The 27747-nt window shown below is 38.2% G+C and overlaps 1 protein-coding gene across 1 annotated transcript; it reads right to left on the reverse strand.

The window, feature by feature from the left end:
• Positions 1–1055: 1055 nt before the first annotated feature.
• Positions 1056–27410, reverse strand: LOC134494615 (vitellogenin-2-like). The gene is made up of 35 exons (XM_063299867.1): positions 27371–27410; positions 26205–26225; positions 25371–25391; positions 24722–24742; positions 24104–24252; positions 22082–22318; positions 21095–21256; positions 20645–20793; positions 19763–19913; positions 19493–19647; positions 19141–19318; positions 18869–18991; positions 18034–18237; positions 17369–17586; positions 16276–16373; positions 14809–14924; positions 14574–14675; positions 13847–14015; positions 13218–13287; positions 12632–12808; positions 12034–12154; positions 11237–11408; positions 11027–11142; positions 9982–10762; positions 7944–7987; positions 7064–7240; positions 6818–6960; positions 5826–5964; positions 5317–5428; positions 4629–4812; positions 3805–3896; positions 3288–3385; positions 2802–2952; positions 2273–2434; positions 1056–1405 (listed from the first exon to the last, which is right to left on the reverse strand). The coding sequence occupies exons 1-35, from the start codon at positions 27408–27410 to the stop codon at positions 1293–1295; spliced, it is 5166 nt and encodes a 1721-aa protein (XP_063155937.1). The 3' UTR covers positions 1056–1292.
• Between the last annotated feature and the right edge of the window lie 337 nt (positions 27411–27747).

Below are 27747 nucleotides of genomic sequence, written 5' to 3' on the forward strand. Positions count from 1 at the left end.
TGATAATGCCTGGGGAAAGAGAGAGAGGGAAGAAAGTAGCCCACAATCAGAGGGGGTGATCCCACTGTTGACTTTGGTCCCTGATAGATTGTGTTTAAAAGAATGTGGTCTTCACAAACAAAATATTGTCCACCCTTATTCTAGATGACAACAGTTTTATCATGGGTACTGACTGTATGTAAAGAAGTGCTCTACTTAAAAATTGCTATTCTGCTCCCAGTCCCCACATCATAGGCTAAAAAATATAGAAGAATACCTCTGGATTGGAGTAACAATCTCACTAGATGCTGGAGCCAAGGCTATAGTGTAGAATACAGACCTCATTATGGTGCATTAATTTCAAGAAAGCTAAACACTCACTGGCTCAGTTTCTACTCCACTAAAATAGTGTTTCCAGCATTCACCCTACTTTGAAACTGTCATTGTCAACTCTGCTCAAATATGGGCTATTGAATGGTCAGATTTACTCATGAAAACATACACTCAAAAACTCATATATTTTTTTTCCTTTCACTGATTCTGCATAGGAGGCATATGTTACTGTAGTACTTTACATCAAAGTGAGGGCTTGACTCTGTGTTTTTAAAACAAAATAAAAAAAATTCTGGTGATTGGGGAGAGGGTTTTACATGAAGATAAGTATTTCCTTTTGAAATAGCAAGGCTACAGTATGTGAATGACTTAACAAAATGTAGTAACTTTTATTATGTAGCATGCAGGCTTTATGGACATTACAGATCTACACATAATTCTAACTGTACGTAGTTCAAGCTGCTACTCTTACTCCAAATAATTTAACTTCCATAAATCTGAATATTTTTCCTTTCTCTGTTATATATGTAGCTTGTGACAAGTTTACCATACAGTATTTCTCAGTAAAGTGAGAAATGCACTACAATATTTATTTAAAACACTGATAAACAACTATTCTAATGAAAAATTCTAGAAGATACAATTTTAAAAAACCCTTCATATATCTAAATATCCAATCACTTGTGCACTATCAAATACAACGCTTTCATTGCATTTTGCTAATGAAATAAAGAAGGCACCACTTTATTTTTCTTTTGGAATGCAAGTGTTTATTAGAAAATCATCTGTTTCATTTACAGTTAACTGGGTGGCTATTGGAATAAGGCTTAGACTTGCTTTAGAAAGAATTGAATTTCTTTAAGAAGGTACAGTAGGGTTCTTAAAATAATTTAATTAACAACTGTGCAGTAGCCTAGAATTGACATATCAGCCCTCACAGCAAAAAACAGAACACGCATTGACTCTGCTCAGTCAAAGGCTCATGCAGCACATTGTTCCTGTTCACAAGAGCAGGATGTGTGAGATTCAATGGTGTCTACCAGGTCTTCAGATTTTTCAGCCAGCACTTTCAATTCAGAAGGCAAGGTTGCTCCTGGAAGAAGAGGAAAAGAGTAATATTATTAAAAGAATTGTTGCAAGGCAAAAAATATCTTTCTGCAGTAGAAGGCCAAAGAAGGTTCCATCATTACCATTAAGCCCACCCCAGCCTTGGCAAGAATATCTTTCCTCAAGTTGCTATTGTTGGAAAACTTGGGGAAAGGGAATTGCTGTTGGTACTACAGCAGGGAAAGGGGATAAGTTTTTCCACTCTCATTTTCCATAATCAAGAGGGTGCTCAGCTTCCTCACATATGCACATTCACTGCATTTATGCAAGCAAATAGTCAAATCTAGTTTGACCCAGTCATACGCTCCAAGAAAATGAACTCAGTTAGAACACCAGAGCATATCTCCAGTTCAGTCTTCACACCTGTTCATGGTAAATAGGACATATTTCTAAATATTTATTAAATGTTAAGACTGGGCTGCAGATAATTTTTCAGTGTAGGTATGTGTATGTGTGTTTAATGGTCATAGAAGATAGGTAACAGTCACTTTGAACCAATTATTAAGGCAAAATATTAAAAACATTAAGATATTCTTTTAAAGTTTTTGTTGCTGCTGTACATTTCAGGATGCATTAAAAAAACCAACTCTTTTTTCCCACATAGAAGTAAGAGTGGGAAGAGAAAAATCCCACTATTGAGGAAACAAAATGTTTACAGTATACTGAATGCCCCAATAAAATCAAGCTCTTTGGTGCTCTCCTCTAGAAACAAGATACTTGAAAACCAAGGGGTACAGAAAATTCCCAGAATGTATTTCTTCAGTGAGTCATCTAGTGTATCTGCCCCATATTTAAGAACCCATATTACAAAATTAAAGAATAACCAAAATAAGTAAATTTTACATGAACTTACCAGCTGGCACACAATGGAAGCCAGCCAAGATTTGGGTGGTACTAGTGGCTGAGCAGCCTTCAGCACAGCGTGTGACAGGAAGATTGGTAGCACATTGTGGATTTTCTTGCCCAGTTAGGACTGGATTCTCATGTCTCACTATTGAGTGTCGCAGTTTACAGGCTGCAAGAGAACAACATAGATTTCTTTTAAACCTTCTAAAGGAAATCACGAGCAAAACAGCTTCATTTCCCAAAGTAGCATTTATGGAAGCATCATGTTGATGCTTATTAACTTTGCAGGTATGTGATTTCAATTAATTTATTCCAAACAATTTATTCAACAGATATACAATAACCAACACTGGGGCAATGCTAATTCCTAGCAGCAATGGGCTACTCTGGACTAAGATCCCATGATTGTCTGAGCCATTATGGGAAATTAAAGTGATGGTTCAATCCAGTTCCTCTCAGTGATGTCAGATGCGCTGATCAGAGCAAGGGAAAATATGGAGCAGATTGTTGCAAGCAAGCCATCAGAGTCTGCTTACCTCCACCGCAATCATCAGGGACGACCCATGACTGAACAAAGCTCACTTCATCTTTAGCTAAGTGGCCACTTGGTCTCCGAAACGTTTTTGCTTCTGAACCATACCATCCACAGAGACCGCATGAATTTTCTATCAAGGGATTAACTTCAAACTTCACCCAAAAAAAAAAAAAGCCATTGGAGTTTTGTTTACAACAAGCATGAAAAGAAATATAACATCATAAATACATTCTCATGAGCAACAAAACAGAGTGTATTTCAAATTCAGTTGCCTCTGCTCATTTTCCCCCCAGAATCTTAAACTGGATTCCTCAGGCCAATTTATCTCAAAACCCCTCTGGGATTACCTCTAGTGCTGCTCTCCTAAGCACATCCAGAACTTAATTTCTAGAGGAGCAAAAATCATCCCTCTATCTTCTTATCATTCAACATTCTACAACCTTAAATATTCTGTAATAATGACTATAATGTGTAATGATAAAAGTACCACGGCAGAACTTCCTGTATATTTCACTCGATCAACTCCATATGAGGGCATGCTAACTTCCACTTCGTCTAATTTTTTCTTCATTCTAAGAGGCAAACCTGTAAGTTTAAGAAGTAAAACCAAAGTTAAAATGATGATTCCACCAAGAGGCATAGCAGATGGGATTTCCCCAAATAAGATGTGTCCAAGGACTAATATTCTTTGTCTCCTCTCCCATCCCCATCTGAACATTTCTGATCAGTAAACTGCCCCTGTTAGTTTATTCTAATATATTTTAAAGTCAACAACTATAAGCAATTCTATCTTTATATATGGGGAATGTGTAATTGACTTTTGAGGAGCTACTTATAAATTCAGGATCAATCCACACTGGTTTCTAATTCAGTATTTCTTCTCTACTGATGCTCCCTCAGTATTTTCTATTCTTTGCAAGGCACTCAGTTTCTTTGCTCTTGCAGCAAACGCATTGCAAACTTGTTGCATTGGCTCCTGATTAAGATGTATATTCTTTACCTACCTTGAAATTTAACAGGGAGAACTGCACCCCGTACTTTAGTGCCATTTATTTCTACAATGAGTTCACCATCACGCTGCTTGAGGATCATGTCACTTATAGAAAGAAAGTGTAGAAGAGAGTTAGTCGGCTGGGTACAAAACTCATGAGCTTTTTTGTCAATATGTTTACATTGTTTCCAGTGAATGAGTTAACACTGAGCATTACCTTCTTCTCTTGTGCAAGTTTATTCTTACCTTCCATAAAGGGACATATTCAAAATAGTCATTTAAAATAGGTATCTCAATGTCTAAAATCCCAATTACTGGCTGAAAAATGCTGGGCTTTCAGAGGTAACAGAATTCTCATCTACAGCCACAGCACAGAATATCCTCCCTCACAGTGTCTGCCAAACCCAAACCTGAAACACTCTTAGACTCTAAGAGAAAAATCTGACATTTTTTTTAATGCAAGAGAGTCCTCTAGTTGTTCTTGTCTTCTCCTAATACCCAAGTGCTTTCTAATCTATTGCTGTTGTTATTATTTTTGTGCTGCTGATGCTCTAATTATTATCATCACTGTTGCTGTCTGTGATCCTTTCTGCTGTCTGATGTTGAGATTCCATTTTTATTGCTCTTTTTGTTATAATTTGGGTTATTATTTTGACTTAGTTATCTTTCAGTTGCTCAGATATTGAATACACTTGGATAGCAACTTTCTTTTTCAAGCATCTTACACAATATGTGCTAAAATGATTCTTTCCTGATAATTTAGAAGCTGCATTTTTTTCTCTCATCCTGTGTTCATGCTAGATGATTGAAAATGCATTGGAATTTTCATATACTTACACTTCACCACGAATATCAATTAGAAGACTATTATTGTATTTTGATTCATATTTCATCAGCAACATCAGCTTCTTGTGACAAGTACAGTCTCCTAACATATTCATGTAACAGTCAGGAGGCAATCCTTTTGTAATGATTTTATTGTCGAAAGATGTAATTCTTTTACCTTGTACTGTACAAACACCTGATAAAAGCAAGCAAGAATGCAATAAGAGAAAAAAGAAAGCTTCTAATATTTTGACCATTATAGAAGCGACTAATAAACTGTATTTGAGAACTTTGAGAAAATAACTTTATATCTTGTGATCACAGAGACCTAATGTAGGAATTTTGTAAGTAATTTTTATAGGGAGATTTATTTTTTTATTCATTTTAATATTTTCTTTGCATTCAAGTGATGAAGTTTTATTTGGGCTGAGAAAAGAAGTAAAATTAGATCCTACAGTTGCTATTGTTTTCTCTTATTTAAATGAATTAAAATAAAGAAAATTAATCTTATAACACAATACTGTATATTTTTAAACAGTTCAGGTAGGGGAAGGTAACCTGTGAACCTCCAGATGGTGTTGAATCCCATCAGCTCTGACTACTGATCATTTGGCTGGAAATCATGGGAACTGATGTTCAACATCATTGGAAGAACCACAAGTTCCTCCAGAAATCAGATGTAAATAGCAAAAGTGCTGACCATTCAGACTAGCAAAAAGCAATTTTGGAATATCTGAGATTTTTGAAGTTTTGACTTTGGGATCCATGGGCACTGAAAATGGAAGTATGCAGTTTTCATTAGCGATCACACCCTGGGAAGAAATAAGAAAGCAAAAAATTAAGTAGAGCCAATACCTTAGCTATTTTTCCCTGCATATTTTCAGATAGGCACAAAGATGCTGTTTTTATTTAGTTTACAGATACAGTTCAGCAATATGTTAGTCCTAATCAATTTCCTTCTCATGTTAGATTACTGCTTTGTCTTAACCAGACCTACTGGCCTTGCCATACACATAGGAAGAGTTCAGAAACATTCAGCCATATATGGTGGGCACAAAAAATCAAAATGGTGGTAGCAACTTCACCTGCAACTCTTCCTTTTTTTACATGGCTGTAGAACATCTGTTTTGAGACCAGTACCAAAGCTGATCAGAATGGACAAATGATATTCAAACAAAAACTAGTTGTCTAATAAAATGCATAACTCACATCTGGCAGTTTCATGACCATGATACAACTGTTTGGTTCTTTTAGAGCCATAATAATTGTAAATTCTTGAGGAGGATTCTTTTGGTATTTGTGAAAGAAGCCTGCCTGGTAGGCAATTCCAGGGATCACTGCACCAATCCTTGACAAAGACAGAAAGGTCTGGCTTAACATAACATAGTAGTTTAAGAGATATAGGAAGGACATTCTGTATCTACTCTAACAAAACATACCCTTAGAATAAACTTCATAATCCACACTATGCCATATTTAGTCTGTAAAGCAGGAGAATAATGTTTCAAGATTGATTTAGACAAAGAGACTAGCAGTTAGGAGCCTGATTTGCATTTGGCACTGACATTTATTATTACATTGCCTGCATGGGCAATGGGGTGGGGGTAGAAATACACTTATAGGGAATCTTCACAGAAAGTCTAGATTCTTCCAGATTTTATACAACAGAGAAGCAGTAATTTATACAGATAGTTGGAAAACACAGCAAATAAAATGGCTAACACTCTTCCCTTCTTTATTTAACTAGCCAAGTTATTTAAAGAAAGCTGCCTTAGAAGGTGTAGTTGGTCGAGGAATCTATTCATTTCTGGGAAAATCTGTCGATCAGGTGTAACAAACTTAGCTCTTTTAGTTACTAGAAATAAATGCATGAGTAGCAGGCTAACTGCCAATAGTATATAATCCTGATCTGCCCCCACCAACTGTATTTGCTGAATTTATCAGGAAAAAAAGATAGCTAGCAGCTTTCTGAAGGCTATTCACCTTGAAAAATGGTATACTGTAGGTGTAAATTGATTCACATACCCATTTTTAATATTGCCCAGACTTTGACAACAGCCCCTAGCTTGAAACACAGTTTAGATTAAAACAAAGCAACCCCTTTTCAGTCATTAGTGGGAGAGGATCAGGCTCCATAAAGCACACATATACACCCCAGCTGCTGTAGCATACAGATTAGATAAACAGAAACATTTACTTACTCTTCCATAGCATCAGTCATTGCTTCAGGAACTTTATGATACCTAGCCTTCAACTGAAGAGCTGGCTTTCCAGCAAACGTACCAGTCTCTAGTTCTCCTGAAACTGCATAGTCTTTGCCATCCCCACCAATTTTCAGAGAAGACTAAAGGAGGAAAGAAATATATCAGATGTAATTTTGTTAAAATACATCACCAGTATTTGGATTTAACGCTGATTTGGATCCAGTAAGTTTTGAAAAGGCTCACCTTCACTTTATTAGAACTGGTTGCCGCATATTCCAAGCACATAACTGTGCTTTGGCTGGTGATGCTTTTCACTAACATTTTAAATGCAGAGGGACTTGCATGCACCACAGCATCGAGTCCATCTTGCTTCTTATTACGATAGATGATGCGGAATCGAGCAGACAGAACTGGTTCCAACTTTAGAGCAAAAAAAAAAAAAAACAAAGGAAGAAATTTACTTTATTGCTGGTCTGGGTTTAGAAGCTATGCAAGTACATTGTTTTAAAGTGAATAAACTAATTACCAGTAACTCCCAACTACGTTATTAAAGAGGGTCATTAGTTGATGCCTGGCTTACATAGACCATTCTGGCTTCTGGGTGACCTCTGATCGCTAAGTAGCACACCCAAATGTTTCTCAGCTACTGATCTATTTGATTATAGCCAGATGTTCTTGAACATCAGAGCCTGTCAGACCAGATCAGTCTAACCAATGATCATGTTTGAAGGCAGCTGTAGTCCAACAACAACTTGACGACTATTTGTTGCCACCTTTGCTTTCAAAGAATAATGAGGTTTGTTAGGCTTTGGAAGGTCTATCTCTTTAAAGTCAATCTTATGCTACTTGCTTTTTCATTGATGATAATAAGTGCCTGTGTGTATGATCATTTTTGCATAATATTAGGATCTTAGCTATTTTCACAGAATACATGATGTTTCAGTTGGATTAAAAACAAGTAGCATGCTAAATCTAAAATAGCATATAGATACCTAATGGCAAAAATAGAACATAAACTACTTTAATCTCATTACTGCCTTTTCCCGTTTGTTATACTTAAGCCAGATAGCTAAATTTCCTTCTGGATTGGTGTTTACCAATGGAAAGGCATATGGATACTGACGGAAGAGTCTTTTATGTCTTCTTCGCTGCTGGAGCCCAAGGAACCTCTTCTTTTGTGTTCCAGCTTAGAGTCTGAATCTGAAGGGGAATCATCTTGCTGTTTTGCTGGCTGCAAAAATCAAAAGTGTTAAAGCAAATTTCAGATTAAGCAGTGCCAAAGGCTGCCTGGGTAGCCATGAATGGGGTAGCTTTCCTAGAGCAGCTGAAGAAAGTCTCCCAATTAGCACAGGCATCCCAAACCTAGTGCCGTCCAAAGATGTGCAGAATACACGTTTGTGAAGGACTAGCTCTTTTGCCATGCCTGCAGGGAATAATGGGATTTGTAGTTTCCATATCTCCAAAAGGTACCAGGCTGCAAGCCATTCTTCAACCTCCGATTAGAAAAGAATCGTCCCATCACTTCACTGCTGAAAAGGTGGTGTGGTGAGAGCTGGTTTTATTTACATAGTTTTGTTTTGCTTTTTTAGAAAAAGGAAAACCATAATAAATCAGTACTTAAAACAAATGGGGTGCAATATTTATGATGAACTTATCTATCTTTTCAAGAATAAATGGTGTGGATAAGTGGAAAAAGGGGAAACATTTCAAGAATCAGATGCCTTCCTCTCAGTACATTTTCTCCCCAAATACTGCACTGCTACTAACATTCCATCAATAGTTTTCTGGCTATGTTTAAACTTTCTCTGCTTCCAAATCTTACCTTCAGTTTCTTCACAGATCGGAAAGAGTATGTATGAATCTCTTTTGGTGCTCCCTTAGAAAAGAAAGAAAAAAGAAAGAAGAGTGCTCAGAGAAATGTTTACACTGTGGTACATAAACTGTTAATTTTAAAATAATATGAATGGAAATGCTGTTTCTGACAGTCATATCCCTGAAGATCTTCTCCAGAGGTCAAAATCCATGTCTATTTTATTGAATGATTGATTAAAGAAAAGTAGATAACTGCATTAATGCTGCTTATTTAGGGCTAAAATAATACTTTGGGATGCTTTTGAAGTTTCAAATATTGGATAGAAATGCTATTTTTTTTAATGAATATTCAGTGGTATAGCAACAGGGCCACCACGGTAAGCTTTCCCAAATGACTGAGTTTTAGCACTATTATCTCTTACTGTGAAATCGTATCAGCACACCCAACACTGAACGACACAGCACTATTAAGTACTCAGTGCTGATTTCTCATATCCCAGAAAGCAGATCACAGATCAGCATGATAAGAGATGAACAGAAACCACAACCACATCATCACCGTCACTCCTATGCATAGTTGTTCCCTATAATTCTGCTTTTGTGGGAATTCGGTGCAATCAGGTACAGGCACACTCTTTGGTAAAACTGTATTCTCCAGTGCTCCACTGCCAGTCCAAGAGGCAACCAGAAGTTTTATAACTGCCAGCTAGTATGATGGAGGCCAACCTTGTCTGTCTGTCTGTCTATCTACTTATCTAACTATCTATCAAATTTATATGGCTGCCCATCTCACAAGAAGAGAATCTGGGCAGTGTACAGCAAAAAAAAGTATAAAACAATAAACATATCAAACATAATCATATTTTTAAAGTTTTTAAAAAGCACACACAAGAGATTCGATCAGCAATGGAGCCACCTCATGATCTCACCGGTCCCCTGAGACCCCTGGGCCTGATGACAAAGCCAGGTCTTGAGGGACTTCTGGAAAATAAGGAGGTGACCTCACTTCAGGGGGGAGAACCTTCATATTTCATATGAAGATTTTTTCTGAAATGCCATGCCTTGTAACGCTGTGCTATGATATCTGTATAAGCTAATGTTTAGCTTTATTAGAGCTTTCAAACTCCAAGGATCAAACACCCCGGACTGGCAAGCAGGGTGGCTTGCTGGGGAGTTCCCTCATCAGGTCATCAGACGGACTCTCCTAGCTCTTAGCTGACCAGTAACTGGCTCCACATTAGCTGGAAAGGACAATGCTCTACACACTCGCTCAGATGAAACCGGTTCTGCTCCCACTGACTCTGATCAAAGCAGTGACATCGTAATTACCTTCTCGGAATCTTCATCACTTTCACTGCTGCTGCTGCTGTCGCTGCTGCTGTCACTGCGGCTGCTGTCGCTGCGGCTGCTGTCGCTGCTGCTGCTGCTGTCACGGCTGCTGCTGCTGTCGCTGCTGCTGTCACGGCTGCTGCTGCTGCTGTCGCTGCTGCTGCTGCTGTCACGGCTGCTGTCGCTGCTGCTGCTGCTGTCACGGCTGCTGCTGCTGTCGCTGCTGCTGTCACGGCTGCTGCTGCTGCTGCTGTCACTGCTGCTGTCACGGCTGCTGCTGCTGCTGCTGTCACTGCTGCTGTCGCGGCTGCTGTCGCTGCTGCTGCTGTCGCTGCTGCTGCTGCTGTCGCTGCTGCTGCTGCTGTCGCTGCTGCTGTCACGGCTGCTGCTGCTGCTGTCACTGCTGCTGTCACGGCTGCTGCTGCTGCTGTCGCTGCTGCTGTCACGGCTGCTGCTGCTGCTGCTGCTGCTGCTGCTGCTGCTGTCCCTGGTGTCCCTGCTGTCCCTGCTGCTAGAAGAACTATCTCTAGACCGGCGCTGGGAGGACTCCCTTGTGTCACGATGACGTGACCCTTTGCTGCTGCTGCTGCTGCTGCTGCTGCTCTCGCTGCTGTCCTCACTGTTGGTGTCCTTGCTGGTGGTGATGCTGCTGCTGCTGCTGCTGCTGCTGGTATCTCCTTTCTTTTGGCCTTTTCCCTTTTTCACTGGAGGAGCAGCCATGGAGAAATCAATGGAAGAGCTTTTTCCTGGATCTGGGCGTTTGGCGTCCTGGGATGGCTTCTTCTGATATTTGACATCATCCTGCAATGCGGTTGAGAGTCAAAGCGCCACTTCTATTAAGCTGTTCTTAAACAGACAGCTTGTCTCATTAAACAATGGTTCTTCCTTTTAACGTTTTGCCATGTAATTGCTATGTTATTAGTACAGGGAAGGTTGAGTTGGAAGAAAGAAGAATATCCATTTACCCCATGAGAAAATTGACCTTTGCTACATGGCATCTCTTGTTCTGCACCTAGCTAACTTAGACCTTATAAAATGTGACTGTCCTCCATGTGATATACATACCCCCTGTTCTTCTACTGTCACCGCTTCTTCTTCTTCCTCAGGTACTGCTTCTCTTCTCATCCTAATTTTTCCAGGGCCCACTTGGACATCTAGCTGCATCTTCTCCACAGAAGCACCTTCATGGATCACAATGCAGGCATATCTTTTAGAAAGTGATCACCATGAGCGCTTCCCAGTACACAAGCTGAACATTTCACCACACAATAATACCTGTTTCGGTCCAAAGCTTTATTTCATGTTCTGAGCATAACACATGCATTGCTGTATTCCGTCTGGGCACATATCCTGTTTTCTTGGTTTTCAAGCACAGATTCACTGGACTATCGAAAGGCAAGCATCCGTCCTGAAGCTCCTGACGTCTGTGGCCACCTTTAGCTTGTTGCTGAAGTGAAGATAGACATGTCAGAATTTGGCAATAATAACCTAATAGCACACATATGTGCAACAAATGGAAATTAAACTTGTGCGATAAAGAAAATCCCAAGTCTCACAGATAGCTGTGGAAAATTAATGGGCATGATGGGTACATGAGAGAAACCAAAGAATTGGAGCTCTGTGCCACCATTGCTATCAAGTGAACAGAGGCTTGGGACAGAAAAAAAAATAATGCCAATTCTACTTCTATAAGCAACCAGATGTGTAATAGGATGAATTTAGCATATTTTAATTGGTTTTCTTTGTCAAGTTCATAGTATTGCATGCATAGTATTATATGTTTTACACACACACACACTGTATATGAAAATGTCAGAAGCTTGGCAAATGTTCTCATTCGCAGTAGTTCTAAATATATTGCTTAGCATTATATTTAAATAAAGCATATATATGAACAAGTAGAAGCTATAACAATGTCCTAGATACAGACAAAAATATATTAAGATTTCTAAATAATACTATAAGAATAAAACTAGCTGTTTCCTTAAGAAGAAGATATATCAGTCACATTAATTACACAGTAAACCAGCAAGTATCAGTCTTGACCACACATAGACAAAAGCAATATTTACTTTGATGTTGCCTTTCTCTGCATCAAACCCTTCATCCAAGGTATCAATATCAAGTCCCTCTGGAAGAATTGGAGCCTTTTTCTCAACACGTGGGTACCTTACTACAGCATGTGCCTCATGGCTAGGTAGAGATGCAGTGAAAAGAAATAGAAGGCATTCTATTATACTCCACGTAAAGTTAATATACTCTAACTATAAATTAATATGAACACAAACTAAAGCATCCTGAGAATGAAGCAGAAAGATGGAATCTTCCTTCTTGGGGCCTAGGAGTAGAGGGAAGGAAGAAGGAAAAAGTGGTATGTTTCATAGTACTAGGCCAGATAGTTAATGGCCTGAGACAAAGCAAGGAAACTTCATATGATTATAATCTCTCACCAAACCTACCAGAAAGAACGTCGTTACAAAGTAAAAAGTTTGAAGACCTCAGTGAAACATCACACTACAGGTAGCTAGCCATAGTTCTGGCTCTGCACTGATACATAAACTATGAGTGAGTTATATGCATAATGTTTATATGTAAGACAGAAGCCTTACATAATGCAACAGGTAACATGACAAAAAGATATTATACAAATCATAAAACAGCCTCTCCTACCTTGCGGTTATTGTCTCACGAAGACCACCAACTTCTGCTTTAAATCTTTTTTGTGGCATGTCCAGTGAAGCATTCAATTTGAGTGCACCTTCTGAATGGATCCTGCCTTTGATTTCCACCTTACTCTCCATAAAGTCTGTATGAATTCCCCAGGATAATGTTCCCTGACCATAGGCACTAAAAGAAGAAGACAGATAATAGGCTATGGTTTCAGATTATCGTAACAGAGGAAATTCTAATGTCAAGCAGAGTGAGGACACCACCTCAGAACAAGTGGGCTTTACTATCATGAAAGGGCGGCAAAGGTTTAGTTATTTTAGGCTTTTGTGAGATTTTCAGTTCCAAATGCCAACGTAGCTTGGCCAACCTTGACTACTGTACATTGACTGTGGTGTGTCTGTATGTGAGCAATGAGGAGAAAGGGGAAGAGATCATTCTGTTGCAGACATAAAACTGTTTGAGACACTTTGATAACAAATGTTCTTTCCAATTCAGAATTTTGTTTTCATAATGAAGCTATTGTATCAATTACTTTACAGGGAGGGAGGGAGGGAGGGAGGGAGGAAGGGATTATTATTTTGCTTACTCAATGTTGCTGTCAAGCTGTACTTGCATTTTGGCTGCACTGAGATCTTCCTGGGATAGTTCTGATTTTGCTACAAGAAACAAATATTATTTTAAAATGATTCAAAAATAGGCCAACATATCTAACATAAAGATCAGAGGGCTCTTAGTACTAACATTTAAAAAGAATGTTTCTGTTCTTTCTTTTTTAAGATAATGGACTATGTGGAGGGGCGGGGGGAAAGCCAAAAGAAGAGGTGGGAAAACATGGAAAGGTTACAGATGGAAGGTGATATTGCCTATACTTCTGTAAACTTTTGTGAACAAGAAAACAAGAATAAGAAGACACTACATGATAAAACCTTACTTTGGAAACTTTTAAACTAGTGGACTAATAAATGTTGTGTCACAGAGGAAGAAATCTGAACTGTTGCCTTTATAAAAAATAATCTAGCTGCATATTAAGCAACATGATTTTATCAGGTGATGAATTACGTGTGTTTACCAGAATCATACAGAAGTCTCACTTGCTTCAGACCGGTTGGCTGACCTGCACTGCTGATAGCTTTCAGTTGTGTTATTCTCCGCCATTCTTCCCACCGTGTATTATTTACCCATGCGATTATGAATTGCAGTGATTTCCGTCCTTACCCTTCCATGAGCCATGCACTCCCCAGATAGCATTAGCATTTATTTCAAACGGCAGTCCAGCAAGCGTAGGATGTAATTGCGAAGTTTCTGCAATCATGTTGAACTGGGATAAGTAGGGTGATAGATCTTTCAACGCTGCCTGCATGCTTGATATCATAAGTTTCTGCATCTAAAATAGTGCCAAGAGACAACAGGCTTTAAGCAGACTGAGATAACCCTATGGATTAGATGGTGAAAACATATTAGACATCTTTACCTCCTGAGGTTGATTTATTTCTGGAGAGTTGAAATACATCAATTCTTTTCCTAGTAATTGCAGTGAGAAATTAAATGAGGGCTTTCTGTCAGTTAGTTCTTGGAATCCTGACAGCTGAAAGTCAAACCAATGAGAGCAATTTAGTATTGGGTCAATTCAGGTAAGGTGACAAGTAAATAAAGAGCATTGACTATGTAATGCTCTGGCCTTACTTACCTCCCCCGTTCAAACATTTTCAGTTTACAGAAAACCATTTCCATTTCTGGTGTGTAATGATTCTACAATACCCCAAGACCAGTTTAATTTATTTAGACTCTACACCATACATAAGGTGATCAAATTACAGTGTCAATCTGGGGAGACGTTTGCTACCAAATGCAAGCTTTTAGCAGGGCAGCCATTCCAATAAATCCCTTGGAATAATCTAATCCAACATATCCTGCAACATTTACACTCAAAGGAATATACTACCTTGGCTATAGTATCTTTGATCTTCTGATGGATAGGGTATTGGTCAGACTGGCTAACTGATTCTCCAAACAATTTACTTAAACCCTCAGTTTGCACTGTGATCTGAAAGAAATGAATGAAAGAAAGAAAGAAAGAAAGAAACCATTAAAATTTATCATGTATGAAGCACCATGGTAAGGTGACACCAACATCTCAAATGCTTTTTTAGAAATGAATTTTAAAATGTAATACATACCTTCAGTACGTTAACTAAGGAACCAGAAAGCATTGCATCTGACTTAAAGATGATATTTGAAGGATGTCCACCACCATAACTTAACAATTCCAAGTTAACTCCATTGTTTAGTGAAACTGTCATAGAAAAACAACAACAACACAAAGAACATCATGGGATTATTAGTTTCTTGAAACTGAAATAGATGCTTTTGCTATTTTTCTTGAAAAACATTCTCATAGGTTTGTGATAACATATATCCTTTATTAATTTCAGATACACTGTGTATATATGTATGTATGTATGTATGTATGTATGTATGTATATGTATATACTGTGTGTTTGTGTGTGTATACACACATACATACACACACACACTGTATATATATCTTGCTGACGCACATTTATATTTATATTTTAAAGTGCTTGTGCATTGATGCATAATTGCTTCCTTATCAAGTCTACCTTTGCATCTGTATTTCAGGACCCAAAAGGAGCTGGGGAAAAGTTTCAAAAATTTACCTGTTTGGTCAACTGAGTATGCTTAGTCACAATTTAACTGCCACAAACAAGAATGCAAATCGCTATTGAGGAGCCTAAGCTAACCTACCTGACTTAAGCACTAGGTTAGTGCTTAAGTGCTTTTGTATGTACCACACTGTACATTTATTTAGATCTACAGTAATTTGCTTGGCCGACAAACAGAGCATGTGATGGGGCTCATTATATGAACTGCATTGCAAAGTAAAGTTTGGAATACGACTACCAGATCTGGGCTACAAAGAGTCAGACGACTACTATCTGGCAGCAAAGAGTGAGCATTTTCTGTACCTCCCTACCACTGTCCAACAGTCCTAAACTTTATAGTCCAGTTCAAGCAGCCCTAGTTTTGAGTAAAGAGAGCTTGTGAAAGAAAAGTTCAGAGCCATTTTCAAGTGACTCAGAGCAGTAGAATCAAGTTTTTGCTCATCTTTTATATTATTTCTGCACAGCCTGTAACTTCAAGCTGAATGTTTGGTATGAAATAAAGCAAGGTTTAATCAAAGGAGACGCCTGAAGCATGGAACCATTTTCCAAACCTCACAAGGTTCATGCATTGGAAAAATCAGAAGGCATGGAGGGGATGCATTTTCAAAAACTTCAGGCATTGTAAACTGAGGAAATATCCTTAATTTTACAAGTCATTATAATGTAAATCATTGTAAAAGTCCAAGTCAATGTTTTGGACTGATTCTACATAAATGGGTGGGCTCATACATAAATAATCCCTTTATCCTTTTGAGTTTATAAAATCCAGGACATAAGATGCAGTACAGAATTTGAAAATCAGAACTGCTGGGTAGGAACCTAATCAAACATAGTAAGGCAATTCCTTTTCACTTGGAACATAATAGAATACTTGAGCAAAGGAGCAGATGAAACAACCCCAAATATTGTGACTCATCCCATAAAGAGGAATGGGGAAATAAATTATTAATAACTACTCACAGCCGGAAACTTGATAACGCCAAGACTTGCTGTAATGGGAGTTCAGTTTGTCAAGACTGGAGTTCAGAATTATAAGGGCCATTTTGCAAGAACCAGCCCTAAATGAAAAAAAGAGGACACTGTTGATACTAGGTTCTACTAACAGGGACAACCTCTACACACTGACTCAAGAACAGGCGGAACTAAACTTTATGGAACTCAGCCCTCATCCCATACCCTCTGAGACATTGTGTGTAGGATTACAACTTAACAGTCTTGCAGCCTTCTAAAATCTTAACAAACTTCCCAGGCTTTGAGTGATGGGAACAACAGTCTGCCAAGGCTTTTTCTCTAATCAATTGGAACAAAGATTTCAGGTTGCTTTTGTTGCTGCAGACTCCCTTCGCTACTTGAGTGACCTGATGGAAATGTGGACAGGCAGATGAAAGGATTTCATCTGCTGTCTTCTTTGGGACATAAAGTGGAGTCATGACATTCCTGAAACTGTAAGTGGAGTAAGTCAGTCTATCAGGCCTGTGCCTAAACTACCATGCATAAAAAATTAGAGGTGGTTAAGGAAATACCCTTAAATCTGAAGGAGTGCCTGTACTTACCTCAGTCCTTGTCACAATGTGTCCAGAGGGAGATGGGCAAAAAAGTCAAGATGGCCACCATGCCACCGAAGCCCCACTCCTCTTTTCCATACGTTATGACACACATCAAAAAGGTGTGGGGCTTTGATGGCATGGTTGTGTCCATCATCTTGATTTTTTTTATCCCCTCCCTGAGGACACCCCTGCTCAGTCATTTTTAAAAATACTGTATATTGTATATTCTGTTTTATTATATGATAACACGATAAACAAATATCCTGAGGAAATAAAAACATAACGTACATTTAAAGATTTTAGAAGAAAAAAAAAAGAAAGAATAGGTTCTATTTAGAGCCTGAGGTGAATACCCTTTATACATGTTTACTCTTCCGTGTCAGAAATAAATCTCTTTGCCTTTGCTGAATTGAAATTGTGACTGCTGCTAAAAATTAAGCTTTGCTATCATGAGAAAAGCAGCAGGTCTATGGCATAACCGATAGTCTGAATGTCTCTCTACTTACAGTTCCCTGTACACGGGGTCCGTGGCTTCTGAGATGCTCTGAAGATGAGAGTACACAAAGCTGAAAACCTCGTGATTCTCTTCATGCAGCATTGCAAAGGCCAAGCCTGTTATTGTATGTACAGGAGGGTTGCTTTCTAAGAGGCCAGTGAAAGCCGTTATTCGGACTGCCACACAGCGTGAAGTATCCATAATGATCTGATTGAGAATGCCCTGAACCTGGAGGAAGAGAAACAGGGTCAAGGGTATGAAACAAATAGATTTGGAGCTCAGCTTAATAAACATGAAAACAGTTGGTGGGAATATTTCTAATGGCTTTTGTAAGGATTTGCTTTCTGTGACTTATAGGATAGCCAGATAAGCCAGAATATGGCTCCTAAGATTTGATTGTGGCTGGGCCTTTCAGTGGCCTGATTTCTTTGCTGTACGATGACTAGCTACTTCCACTTTCTTCCTATGTATGGACTCTATTTAAGCCACAGCCTGTTCCAGGAATTGCTGTAAAGATTATTCTGCAATATGATTTCAAGGATATCTTGACAGAAACTCAAACATTCAGCCAGGCTACAAAGTTTTGCAGTTACCTGGAAGCGAATCAGGACCATTTCACAAGATATATGGTTTTTACCTACTCTGAAAAATAGAAATGTCCTTTCCGCCACTTGCCTTTGTAGGATCCTGCTTGCCGATTTGCACCAGGGTCTGAATTGCAGTGGTCTGGAGGTATTCAGGATATTTAGTAGACTCACTCAGGAGTCTCACTTGTTTCAGGTTGGCTAGCTGACCTGCGTTGCCAATGGTTTTCAGAGCTAATACAATTTTGTTCTCATCTTTCTCGCGAAATCCCTCAGCTAGGAGGTTTTGGAAAGGCTACAAAGAAAAAAGAAATATATAAGAGTGTGTGTGTGTGTGTGAGAGAGAGAGAGAGAGAGTCTCTATTGCTGTCTGCCCAAAGTGCATGTGTAGCGTAAGAGCATGGGAATGGGTGTGCACATAATGTTGCTGGTCTCAGCAAAGGATAATTCTGTTGGTCTGCACTGAGTATGAAAACACTAGGATTGTGGGACCATTGGGAAGGACTCACAGCAATCCATGCCCTCATACCATACAAAAAGAAACACTCCAAAAATATTTTTTAAAAAATTAAATAAAAAACCAGCCCAAGGTCCTATAAGTTTCAATTAGACTATTGCTCCTCTACTCCATGGATACTCTGCCAGGTTGCATCTTGGTGTGGAAACCAGGTCAATCCTTTTGTGAAATGGATGGTTTTCTTCACAGTATCATGCTGCTGAAAAGGATATTGGGCCATGATGAAATATTTAAAATTAATAATATAATATCTGTGGCTCAGGGTTGTTTGCTACAACGTGATGAACATGTTTTCCTATGCTCATCATGGACTGTAATAAAGATTTATTTGATCTGAATATATTTTCCAATATCTCTGGAAAATCATATACTTTTGTTTCAATATATATATTTTAAATTAATCACATACCTCAAGCAATTTAGGGTGACACGTCCGAGAAGTAGAGCATTGCTTGTACACCATATTCCCATAAGCCAAGTAAGATGACTTTCCTAAGAAAGATAATTTGTCAGGGATTTTGGAAAGTATTTCCTGTTGGGAACAAAACAAAACAGTTATTAGAATTTAGAACGTCCTCAGACGAGGGTCAAAAAGCATCCTATATATTTGCATTCTGCAGATTTTAAAAAACATGTCATGCTTTTCCACTGCCATACACTAATGATGTAATATGTACTCACTCCTGCCACTTTAGCTGTTTCTTCCACTCTAGTAGTATCAGGAGTGGCAAAAAAGAGGGTTGAGAAAACAATCAAAGTCTTTTCAGTTTCCTGAAGATCTCCACTGATGAGTCTGTCCTTGATGAACTTCAGTGAATTTGAAGTACCCACATTGCTACATGCAATCAATAGGGCTTTTCTGCAGTGAATAGAAGAATGCATTCTTAAAAATATCCTGAATTCTCCACTAACGAAGAAATGCTTTCTGGCTGATTTATCGTGAATCTTGATCGTTCCTCTGAAAGAAGAGCATTTGGGATTTCAGGAGATTAAGGTAAAAGCTAATGTGCAATATATTAGTCAGCCAACATACCTGGCAGAAGGAATGTTTGAAACCTTAGTGTAGAGAGTGTTCATATCGTTACTGTCCATGCGTTGTAGCATTCGATGCAGACTTAAACCTTGGAAGTCAGACTTTTTATGGGGGAACTGTGCCCAGGGCTCAAATTCTTGCAAGACATCATAAGCCTGTCCAATGAAAAATCAAGAACTAGTATTAAATCACTACAACCACTAAGGTCATGCTGTTGGCTGATTCGTTTTACAAAGGTTAGATTGTTCACGATTTCAAACCCTTCTCTACCTGTTTTACAGGATCTCTGTTCAGAACATCCAACACAGGCAAAGGCAGGTATTTGGGAAACTCAAAATGAAGGTCCACCATTTCAAACTCTCCCTGCTGCTGCTGCACTTGGACTTGTTCAGTTTTCACATCTGTCAAGACCAGCGATTGCCTGGAAGAAAAGGAAAAACATACACATGCTGTATAAGACTAAATTGTAAACAGTGAGGAGTCACTCATTTGAACCACTTCAGGATTGGCTTCAGAAAGTCAGAAGAAGACAACTGGAGATAAGAGATGATGCCACCAAAGCCAACAGAAATGCAGTGCTATTCAACGGCTTGGGCTTGTCCTCAAATTGGATAAGGGAAATATATTTGAGCTATTTCTGTTTGCAATTTTCTAGAAGTTGTTAATTCGAATTCCCAACACTGTATCATTCATCCCTAAATGTAAGTCTACTGGGTTAGATTCCATAGGGAATTATGGCTGTATGTGAGGTTATTTCTGTAAAATCAGATCAATTTCCAGCTGTGGTAAGTGTTATCCCAGCTAAGATATTTTTGCCATTGTCAATTAAACAAATACGTTAGTGTGCAAAGTACTTGAGAGCCTGCATGTTGCCCTCCCTCAAAATTAAACCCATAAAATAAAGTTCCTGTTGTTTTTTTCTGAAATGAAAAGTGGTATCAGCAGAGGTATATTTTGCTGGATTGGTTTCCGTCTCCAAAGCAGCCCTGGATCTGCTGGTAAATTACTGGTACTCAGTGCAGAACACAGAAGCACATATGTACTGAAGTTATGTTCTAATGTTGCCATAGTTTAGAAATGCTTTTCAGTGCACGTAGAAGGTGGACTAAAAGACAAACACAGTGCAAAATGGTTTTAGATGTTGCTACTTACTTCGCTTTCATATATCCAGCACCTTCGTTTCCATTTAACAGAGCAAAGTGGTATATTTGTTCAGACTTGACTTGAGCGATCTGGTAACCAGCACTGACACGCTTCAGTTGGATGGCAAAGTTAGTTGTGCCTTGAACCCATCTCTCCCTCTAAATAACAAAAAGAGACATATTTCATGAGGAGAAATCCAATGTCTGTTTAGAGCCTTTAAAATAGCTTCCTGTTTTGAAGCTGTGGCCGGCAGATCTTTGTGCTTCTCCTTTTGCATCTGTAAGTACTGGAGTCCTGGTCTGGATCAGAACTGTAGCCTAAGAAATGGGGGACTCACATCCCCCTGATGTCCCAGTTCAGATCAGGATCTCATATTTGCAGATTGCAGAGGGAAAACCCTCCATTAAAGCTAAGAGACCCACATCCACTGGTGAGAAAATATATTTACAGCACCCTTACCTGGAGGCAGTGGGGGCAGACTTGGAACAAGGGCAGTCCAGAGTTCAGCATAACTCTCTCTTTGCAGTTGTTCAGGTTCCTGGATTTGGTCATCATGATGAGGTTGTCTCTTTTGTCTTCATAGTTAACATACTTGGTGTTACATTCACCTTCAGTTCCATCCTGCCAATATTGAGAAAGCCAATTTATACAAGAACACTGGAACTCAAATCTCCAAATGAGAGTCAATGGAAAAGATTTGAAGCAGATTTAACTAAAATTAGGGGCATTAAAAAATGTCTGCAGCTCAGGGGCATCATTTTTTCTTCTATATCTGTCTTTTACATTGTGTTCATTTACTGATTTTTTTTTCAAAAGCTAACAGGAAATAGGTTTAAGTTGTTTGGTAACATCCAAAGAAACTCCTAGGGAGGATAGCAATTCATACCTAAATAGATAGGCTCAAACTCTGCCACTTAGAAGCTATTATTACCTTGTTCAGGAAAAAAGGTAAAATAGAAAATTAAAAGAGTATTTATTTTATTTATTTTCTATCCTGCCTTTATTATTTTTATAAATAACTCAAGGCAGTGAACATACCCAATACTCCTTCCTCCTCCTATTTTCCCCACAACAACCCTGTTGGGCTGAGAGGGAGTAACTGGCCCAAGGTCACCCAGCTGGCTTTCATACCTAAGGTGGGGCTAGAACTCTCAATCTCCTGGTTTCTAGCCCAGCACCTTAACCACTGGACCAGACTGGCTCCTTTGAAATCACATTGTTCATGGAGTCAGGGGACATTTGATTCTCCATATGTTGATGGATTCCAAATGCTGCCAACTTTGGCCAGTATGGCCATGGATGATGGGAGCTATAGTTCTGCAACATCTGGAGGGCTCTAAGATTTTTTTTAGCTCTAGTGTAAATTGTGAAGAAAGGAGGTATGCTATTGCAGTAAAATAAAGGAGAGCCTGAAGAAATGGGTCCAGATGAAGAAAAAAGCCTAACCTCCAGTACGTCATACTCCTTCTGGTTCCTTGTTGTGAGAATAAACGCGTTCAACACGGCTCTGATAACATTCTTGCAATGAAAAGATACATTTTTTCGCATACGGATGGATTCAATTTTCCCAGTGTAGGAGAAACTGGCATCACACTCAAGGAACTGTTTAACTTCCTTTGGTGCTTCTGACAAGGTATTTCTTGGGAATAATCCAGCAGCACATTCCATTCTTACATCCTTAATCTAAGAACAAAATGGAGGGTGGGGAAGTGAGAAAGGAAGCAATTGTTAAGTCTTGTAGATGCCGGTAGAAGAGATTAAAAATTGTTCATTTGGAAGGGATCATATTTTTTTCTCATTACAGAATGTCCCTCAAACACAAATAATACAAATGCACTAACACTATTTTACCAAGGTGCTATTTCACCCCCCTTTTTTAAAAAAAAGACAATTTCTGCACTAGAAATTAATAGCAACATCCAACAATATAAAGCCTGTCTGCATTAATGATTAATTGGCATAATGATGTAAATCTTTTATAATAAATGTAATACATCATAATGCAACTAGACAAAAATGCATAGCTGTATTTCCATTATTTTCTGTAATTACACATGTGTATATGGATTCTCTGATGAAAAATCCTCAGGAATCATATTACGTGAAAATTCTGCAGTCCGTTCTTTTCTCCTTCCTTCCTTCCTTCCTTCCTTCCTTCCTTCCTTCCTTCCTTCCTTCCTTCCTTCCTTTCTGGATGAAGAATGGTGCTAAAACTCAGACCAAATTAGTAGTGAATATATTACTAATATGGATTTTCCTTTGATTATAAAGCACACATGGATCTTTCCCCTTTTTAGATTAAACAAAGGACCAGGAGAATGAGACAGAAAAGTGACCTTACATTGCTTTCTCTCCCTGTACCCAATACTCTGTTTGAAGCTGCTGTGCAGCTAATAGATCCCAGTGAGACCACCTTGTGATGAATAGAAATTGAAATGTGATTCCATCTCCACCCAAGGCATTTTCACTGAGTCACTGTTTTCATCACCAGACCCTCTTAACCAATCCACAATTGACCTCATCCCTACTGTTCCCACAGTGCCATGAAATACTGATGTGCTGACCAGTCCTTCCTCCAGTCATCGAATAAGGGAGTATAATTGTCCTTCAAACAGTATCCCAAGCCTGTCACAATTTCACATGGCATTTGTTTTTTTAGTGTGGAAAAGAAGATTATCATTCACTGGGAGGAAGAGCTCTAAAGTCACCCATATCCATTTTCAAAAGGCCAGTGAAGTGGTGTCAAGTCCCTCTGGCATCTCTATCCCAGTGGGGAGAAGGGTAGGAGGCAAGACAGATAAAAATGCCAGGCAATGCGAAACTGCTTGACCCATAGCTTCAGCTTTAGCATTGCAAAGTTATTCGGCAATATTTCTCAATGCATGAGGGCCCTGAAGAGTAATACCCAGAGGAGTAACACCTGGTTCATCCCAAAGCAGCTATTTGAAATGCCTTCAGTAATTACATTTTAGTTTGTGGAACATTAATTTTATATTCTAGTACGCCTCATTTTTTAAAATCACACTTGATCATGCCAGGAGTCCAAGGTGCTTATGAATCAATAGTATAGGCTTCCTTAATTTTTTTTAAAATGAAGACAAATAAAGTATTGAAGCTTAAGATTATAATTTTTTCCCTTGACCTATTGTACAGAAAATGTCAGGTTTGAGTATGAATGTACATGACTGAACAGCAACCAGCAAACAGGCCCTCTCTCTGTGGTTTCTGTTCAGTCTGCTTGCTGTACGGTTGTCTGCACCTCTCCAACATGAAGCCTACCTTACTCTCTGAGAAGCCAAAACAAAGTTGGTAACCACTTTGGCATTTGTGAAATAAAGCTTAGTTCTTTATCCATCTCTCATCCATATATATGGGTCTTTCTTGAATGAATGTCCCACATAGGTTCCCTTCAGTTGAATGGGCTTGAGGGCCAATGACAGGGACTGTATCCTTAGTGAGAAGGCTTACCTCAAGCTTATGCTCTCGTTGACCTCCTGTGATCACTGCAGTAGCTGATATGTTCATATTAGCTTTTCCAAGCCCGGCACTTTGCACTCCACTTTCAACAGAGACAGTATAATCGTATATCAGGCTTTCTCCATCACGAAATTCTGGCTCTACAAATAGAAACAAACATTTATGGTTGTCTTCAATAAATCATTTGTACTAGGTCTATAGGCTTTAACTGAGTCAATTCCATGATTATTAAACTAACATTTTAATGGGACAGTTGTAGGAAAGATTTTCATTAAAGGCTTACTATTTATATATGTTAGTTTTGAGCCTCTTTATGGTTTGCTGTGCCAAGCACAGGAGGGAACAAAAAGAATGTATTCCCTTTGAGCAGATTGCTGTTGCTTTTGTATATCAAATGATAATTTACTTGTATTTTAAAAAAAGAACCCAGAAATATAGATCAATGTTATACAGTTTTGAACACTAAGCAAGATTTAAACAAATAACTTCTCTTTTACAGCTCAAGTGTTACCCAGCTCAGCCAATGCCCTTTCCTTTGCCCAGTGCTTAACTTCCCAAATGTCATTTTAATATGCTAATATAAATATAAATATATACTGACAGACTTACTGATTTCAACATTCTCCGTTCCTGGAAGGAAAAAGATAGATAAATTATTGAGTGCAATAGTAGAGCAAAACAGTAGAGTATACATTTTCTTATTTAAAATATCCAAATGAGAATTGCAACATTATGTTTTACTATATGATCTTCTTCTAACACATTGCTCTTATATGGAATTCATGTGAAGCAGTAACCTTATTCTTTAGGATACTCCATTCCATTCCTGTCCTTGTACCACTTTCTTTTCCAACTAACTATCAATATTTCATGATTATTAAAATGTGTTCTAACTGGAGCATTTTGAGGAAAACTAGGGTTTCCCCTAAACATGCTTACATCTTCTTTCCCATTGCTATATTACCCTTTGTAGGCTTACAAGCACTTTTGATGGTCAAGAATCCTATAAAATAGGTCAACGAGGATATGGCATATGATGAGGATATGGTTGAGGCTGAAAGAGATCCACATGCTGGAGTCTAACAACAAGATTTAAAGTCAGGAGCTTCCAGATCTGCAGATCACAAACTGTTAAACAAATATGGTATACCAATGAAACTGATCTCCCATCCTCCATATTACACATCCATGGCTAATATGACCATGTCATTTCAACAAGTATACTGATGGGCTTTCTTGTTATTGTCATTAGACTTACCAGCTTCAGGATTCTGGGTTTCTGAGGGAGAGAAATGGAATATTATTTCAATATAATAACTCTTCTAAACTATTTTATTGTAAAATATATACAAGTGGGAATTGCAACATAATTATACTGGTCTGTTCAAGATTCCAATCACATAGCAACCCCTTCTTCCAGAATATTTTTCCTCCCACAGGTTTTCTACTTCTCTGTCATCCAAATGTCAAGTTGTCTGAATATGTCCTGTCTTCCCCTCTCCTGCACAGGTTGTGGGGTATTTTTCCTTGGGGGGAATGTATCTGTCTGCAAATCATGGCATTCCCTGATACCATCCTTATCTTTCCCAATGCCCCACTTAGCCTCTCTCTCTATTGGATCTCACCACCTGCCATTACTATTTAAGAGTGATTTAATAAACCATATTCTGGATGGTGTATTCATATTTGTACCAGCAAAACATTTTGCTACTAAAAACTGTTACATACTTTGTCTTATATAAAGATACAGTCATTAGAGTGATATGCGTTAGCAAAATTCAGGACTAAATGAACTGAAGTGCTTGAGAACCAGGGAGACCATTTCCAGTTTTCAGGGTTCTCATTTAAGAGTACAGCTAGGTATTTTTTAGTCTTCTTTTGTTTTGATGTACCACTGTTTCCTTTAAACAGTGAGCTGTTACGTACTAAATCACGTGTGTTATCATGTTTCCTTTAGGAAGCAAACAATTGCTTCTATAGACCTTTGACTGAAATGTGAAGGCTTTTAAATGAGTGTCAATTAATTAATTAATAATTTTGCTTTAATGTCATTTCAACAAGAGATCAGGTTTGTTGTAATTTTTCAGCTTACTTGTTTGGGGCTTCTGGTTCCCTGGTAGAAAGAAAATGAACATGTTATAATGTTAGTTTTAACAGTACAACATATGGTTTATATGTAAAATATATTTGCAAAAAAACCTAAATTGTATGCTGGTTAATGACAAAGTGTCATTTATCCCAGCAGAGCTTTCCAAGGTTAAAATTTACCACAAAGAATAATAGAAAGTTCCATTTAGACCCATTGCCTTTAATAAATACATAATAATTAGACATGTTTTAATTGGATCATTTATCAATAATTAAATTGAAGTTTAAACTGATTAGGAGGACAGCAAGCAAAGAGCACACTTCTGTATGCTTGAGCCTCTTTAAACTTTGGTCTAAAAAATATGGAGCAAAACCAGGCCTATTTCCTTTGAAAAATAAGCTGTTTTTCTAATTTTCTATTTTACTTATTCAGCAGGTATTTTGTACTTTCTTCAAAACTGCTAAAAGATACATAGAGTATGAGCTGCCAATAGAAGGAAATGCAAGTCCTGCCATTATAAATGTATAGAGGTTATTATTATTATATATTACGGAATTTTGGGTTTAAAGTTTTCTTATTTTATATTATGATGTTAATTGAAATGTTTTATTCTTTTAAAGGTTATTTTAAGTCTATATCTGTATGGCATTCACTTATAAGTACATTGTATAGAAGGCTACAACTACTACTTCAAATTGTTCAAAGCACATAACTTATTTTTTGACTTACCAGTTATTGGTTATATTTATGTACTATTCTAGTTGCTCATGATGTTAGAGAAATATGTTGCAGAAGGATTATCCCTATTTTGCTAATGAGGCAGGATAATGGTCCTACCCATTGCAAGATTTAATAGCAGACACTAGCAGATTTGCACCTTATCTGCACAGAGCTAGACTACACCAAATACAACCAATCAGCTCATCACCCCTTTTTCAGTGGTGGAAAAAATGTATCAATAAACATGCTTGGTATGAAATAGAAATAATAGAAGATATATTGATGCTAAACTTACGGCCTGGGAATTTCTCAGCAGCTGAGGAAAGAAATTCAAGAGATTACAATGTGAATATAGCAGGATGGAGTCGCCTTTTAATTTTAAAATATATTTTGGCTAAACTCTACAAAATGTTACAATGGAGTCATAGCAAAAGGAAAAGCATACTTACCCACAAGGGCCACTAGAAGAATTAGGAGGATTCCCTTCATGGTGAAGGTGAATGGCAACTCTCACTCATCTTGGGTATTTTATAGGGAAACGGGAAGCATCATGTGATCTCTGTCAACCAGGATTTTGCTGATTGCACATTTTTTAATCAGTTTCAGCAAACTCTTTTTTTTTTTTGGCAACTGAACTGTTCCTACTTTTAATCCTGGAGAAAAAAGAATCTCCTTTCCTTCTCTCTTTCCACAAACATGTCCATCTTTTTTAGTACATCATACATATATTGCTACACTATTTTTGTAGGTCATGAAATATAAAAGTATTTTTTAAAAAGAGAGTTTATTTCCAATTTTTGCTTCTGGATGATGGCCACCTGGGCAC

Source organism: Candoia aspera, chromosome 3 (genome assembly GCF_035149785.1).
Source record: "Candoia aspera isolate rCanAsp1 chromosome 3, rCanAsp1.hap2, whole genome shotgun sequence".
Taxonomy (NCBI): Eukaryota; Metazoa; Chordata; class Lepidosauria; order Squamata; family Boidae; genus Candoia; species Candoia aspera.

Excerpts from the sequence above, each read along its gene's own strand:
- LOC134494615 (XM_063299867.1), bottom strand. The coding sequence starts at position 27,410 with ATGAAGGGAATCCTCCTAATTCTTCTAGTGGCCCTTGTGG. Across the intron at positions 6,961-7,063 it reads CCAGTTCTAATAAAGTGAAG|TCTTCTCTGAAAATTGGTGG; the intron begins GTGAGCCTTTTC and ends TTCCTCCTTTAG. Across the intron at positions 3,386-3,804 it reads TCTCCCTGTTAAATTTCAAG|GTTTGCCTCTTAGAATGAAG; the intron begins GTAGGTAAAGAA and ends TTAAACTTACAG.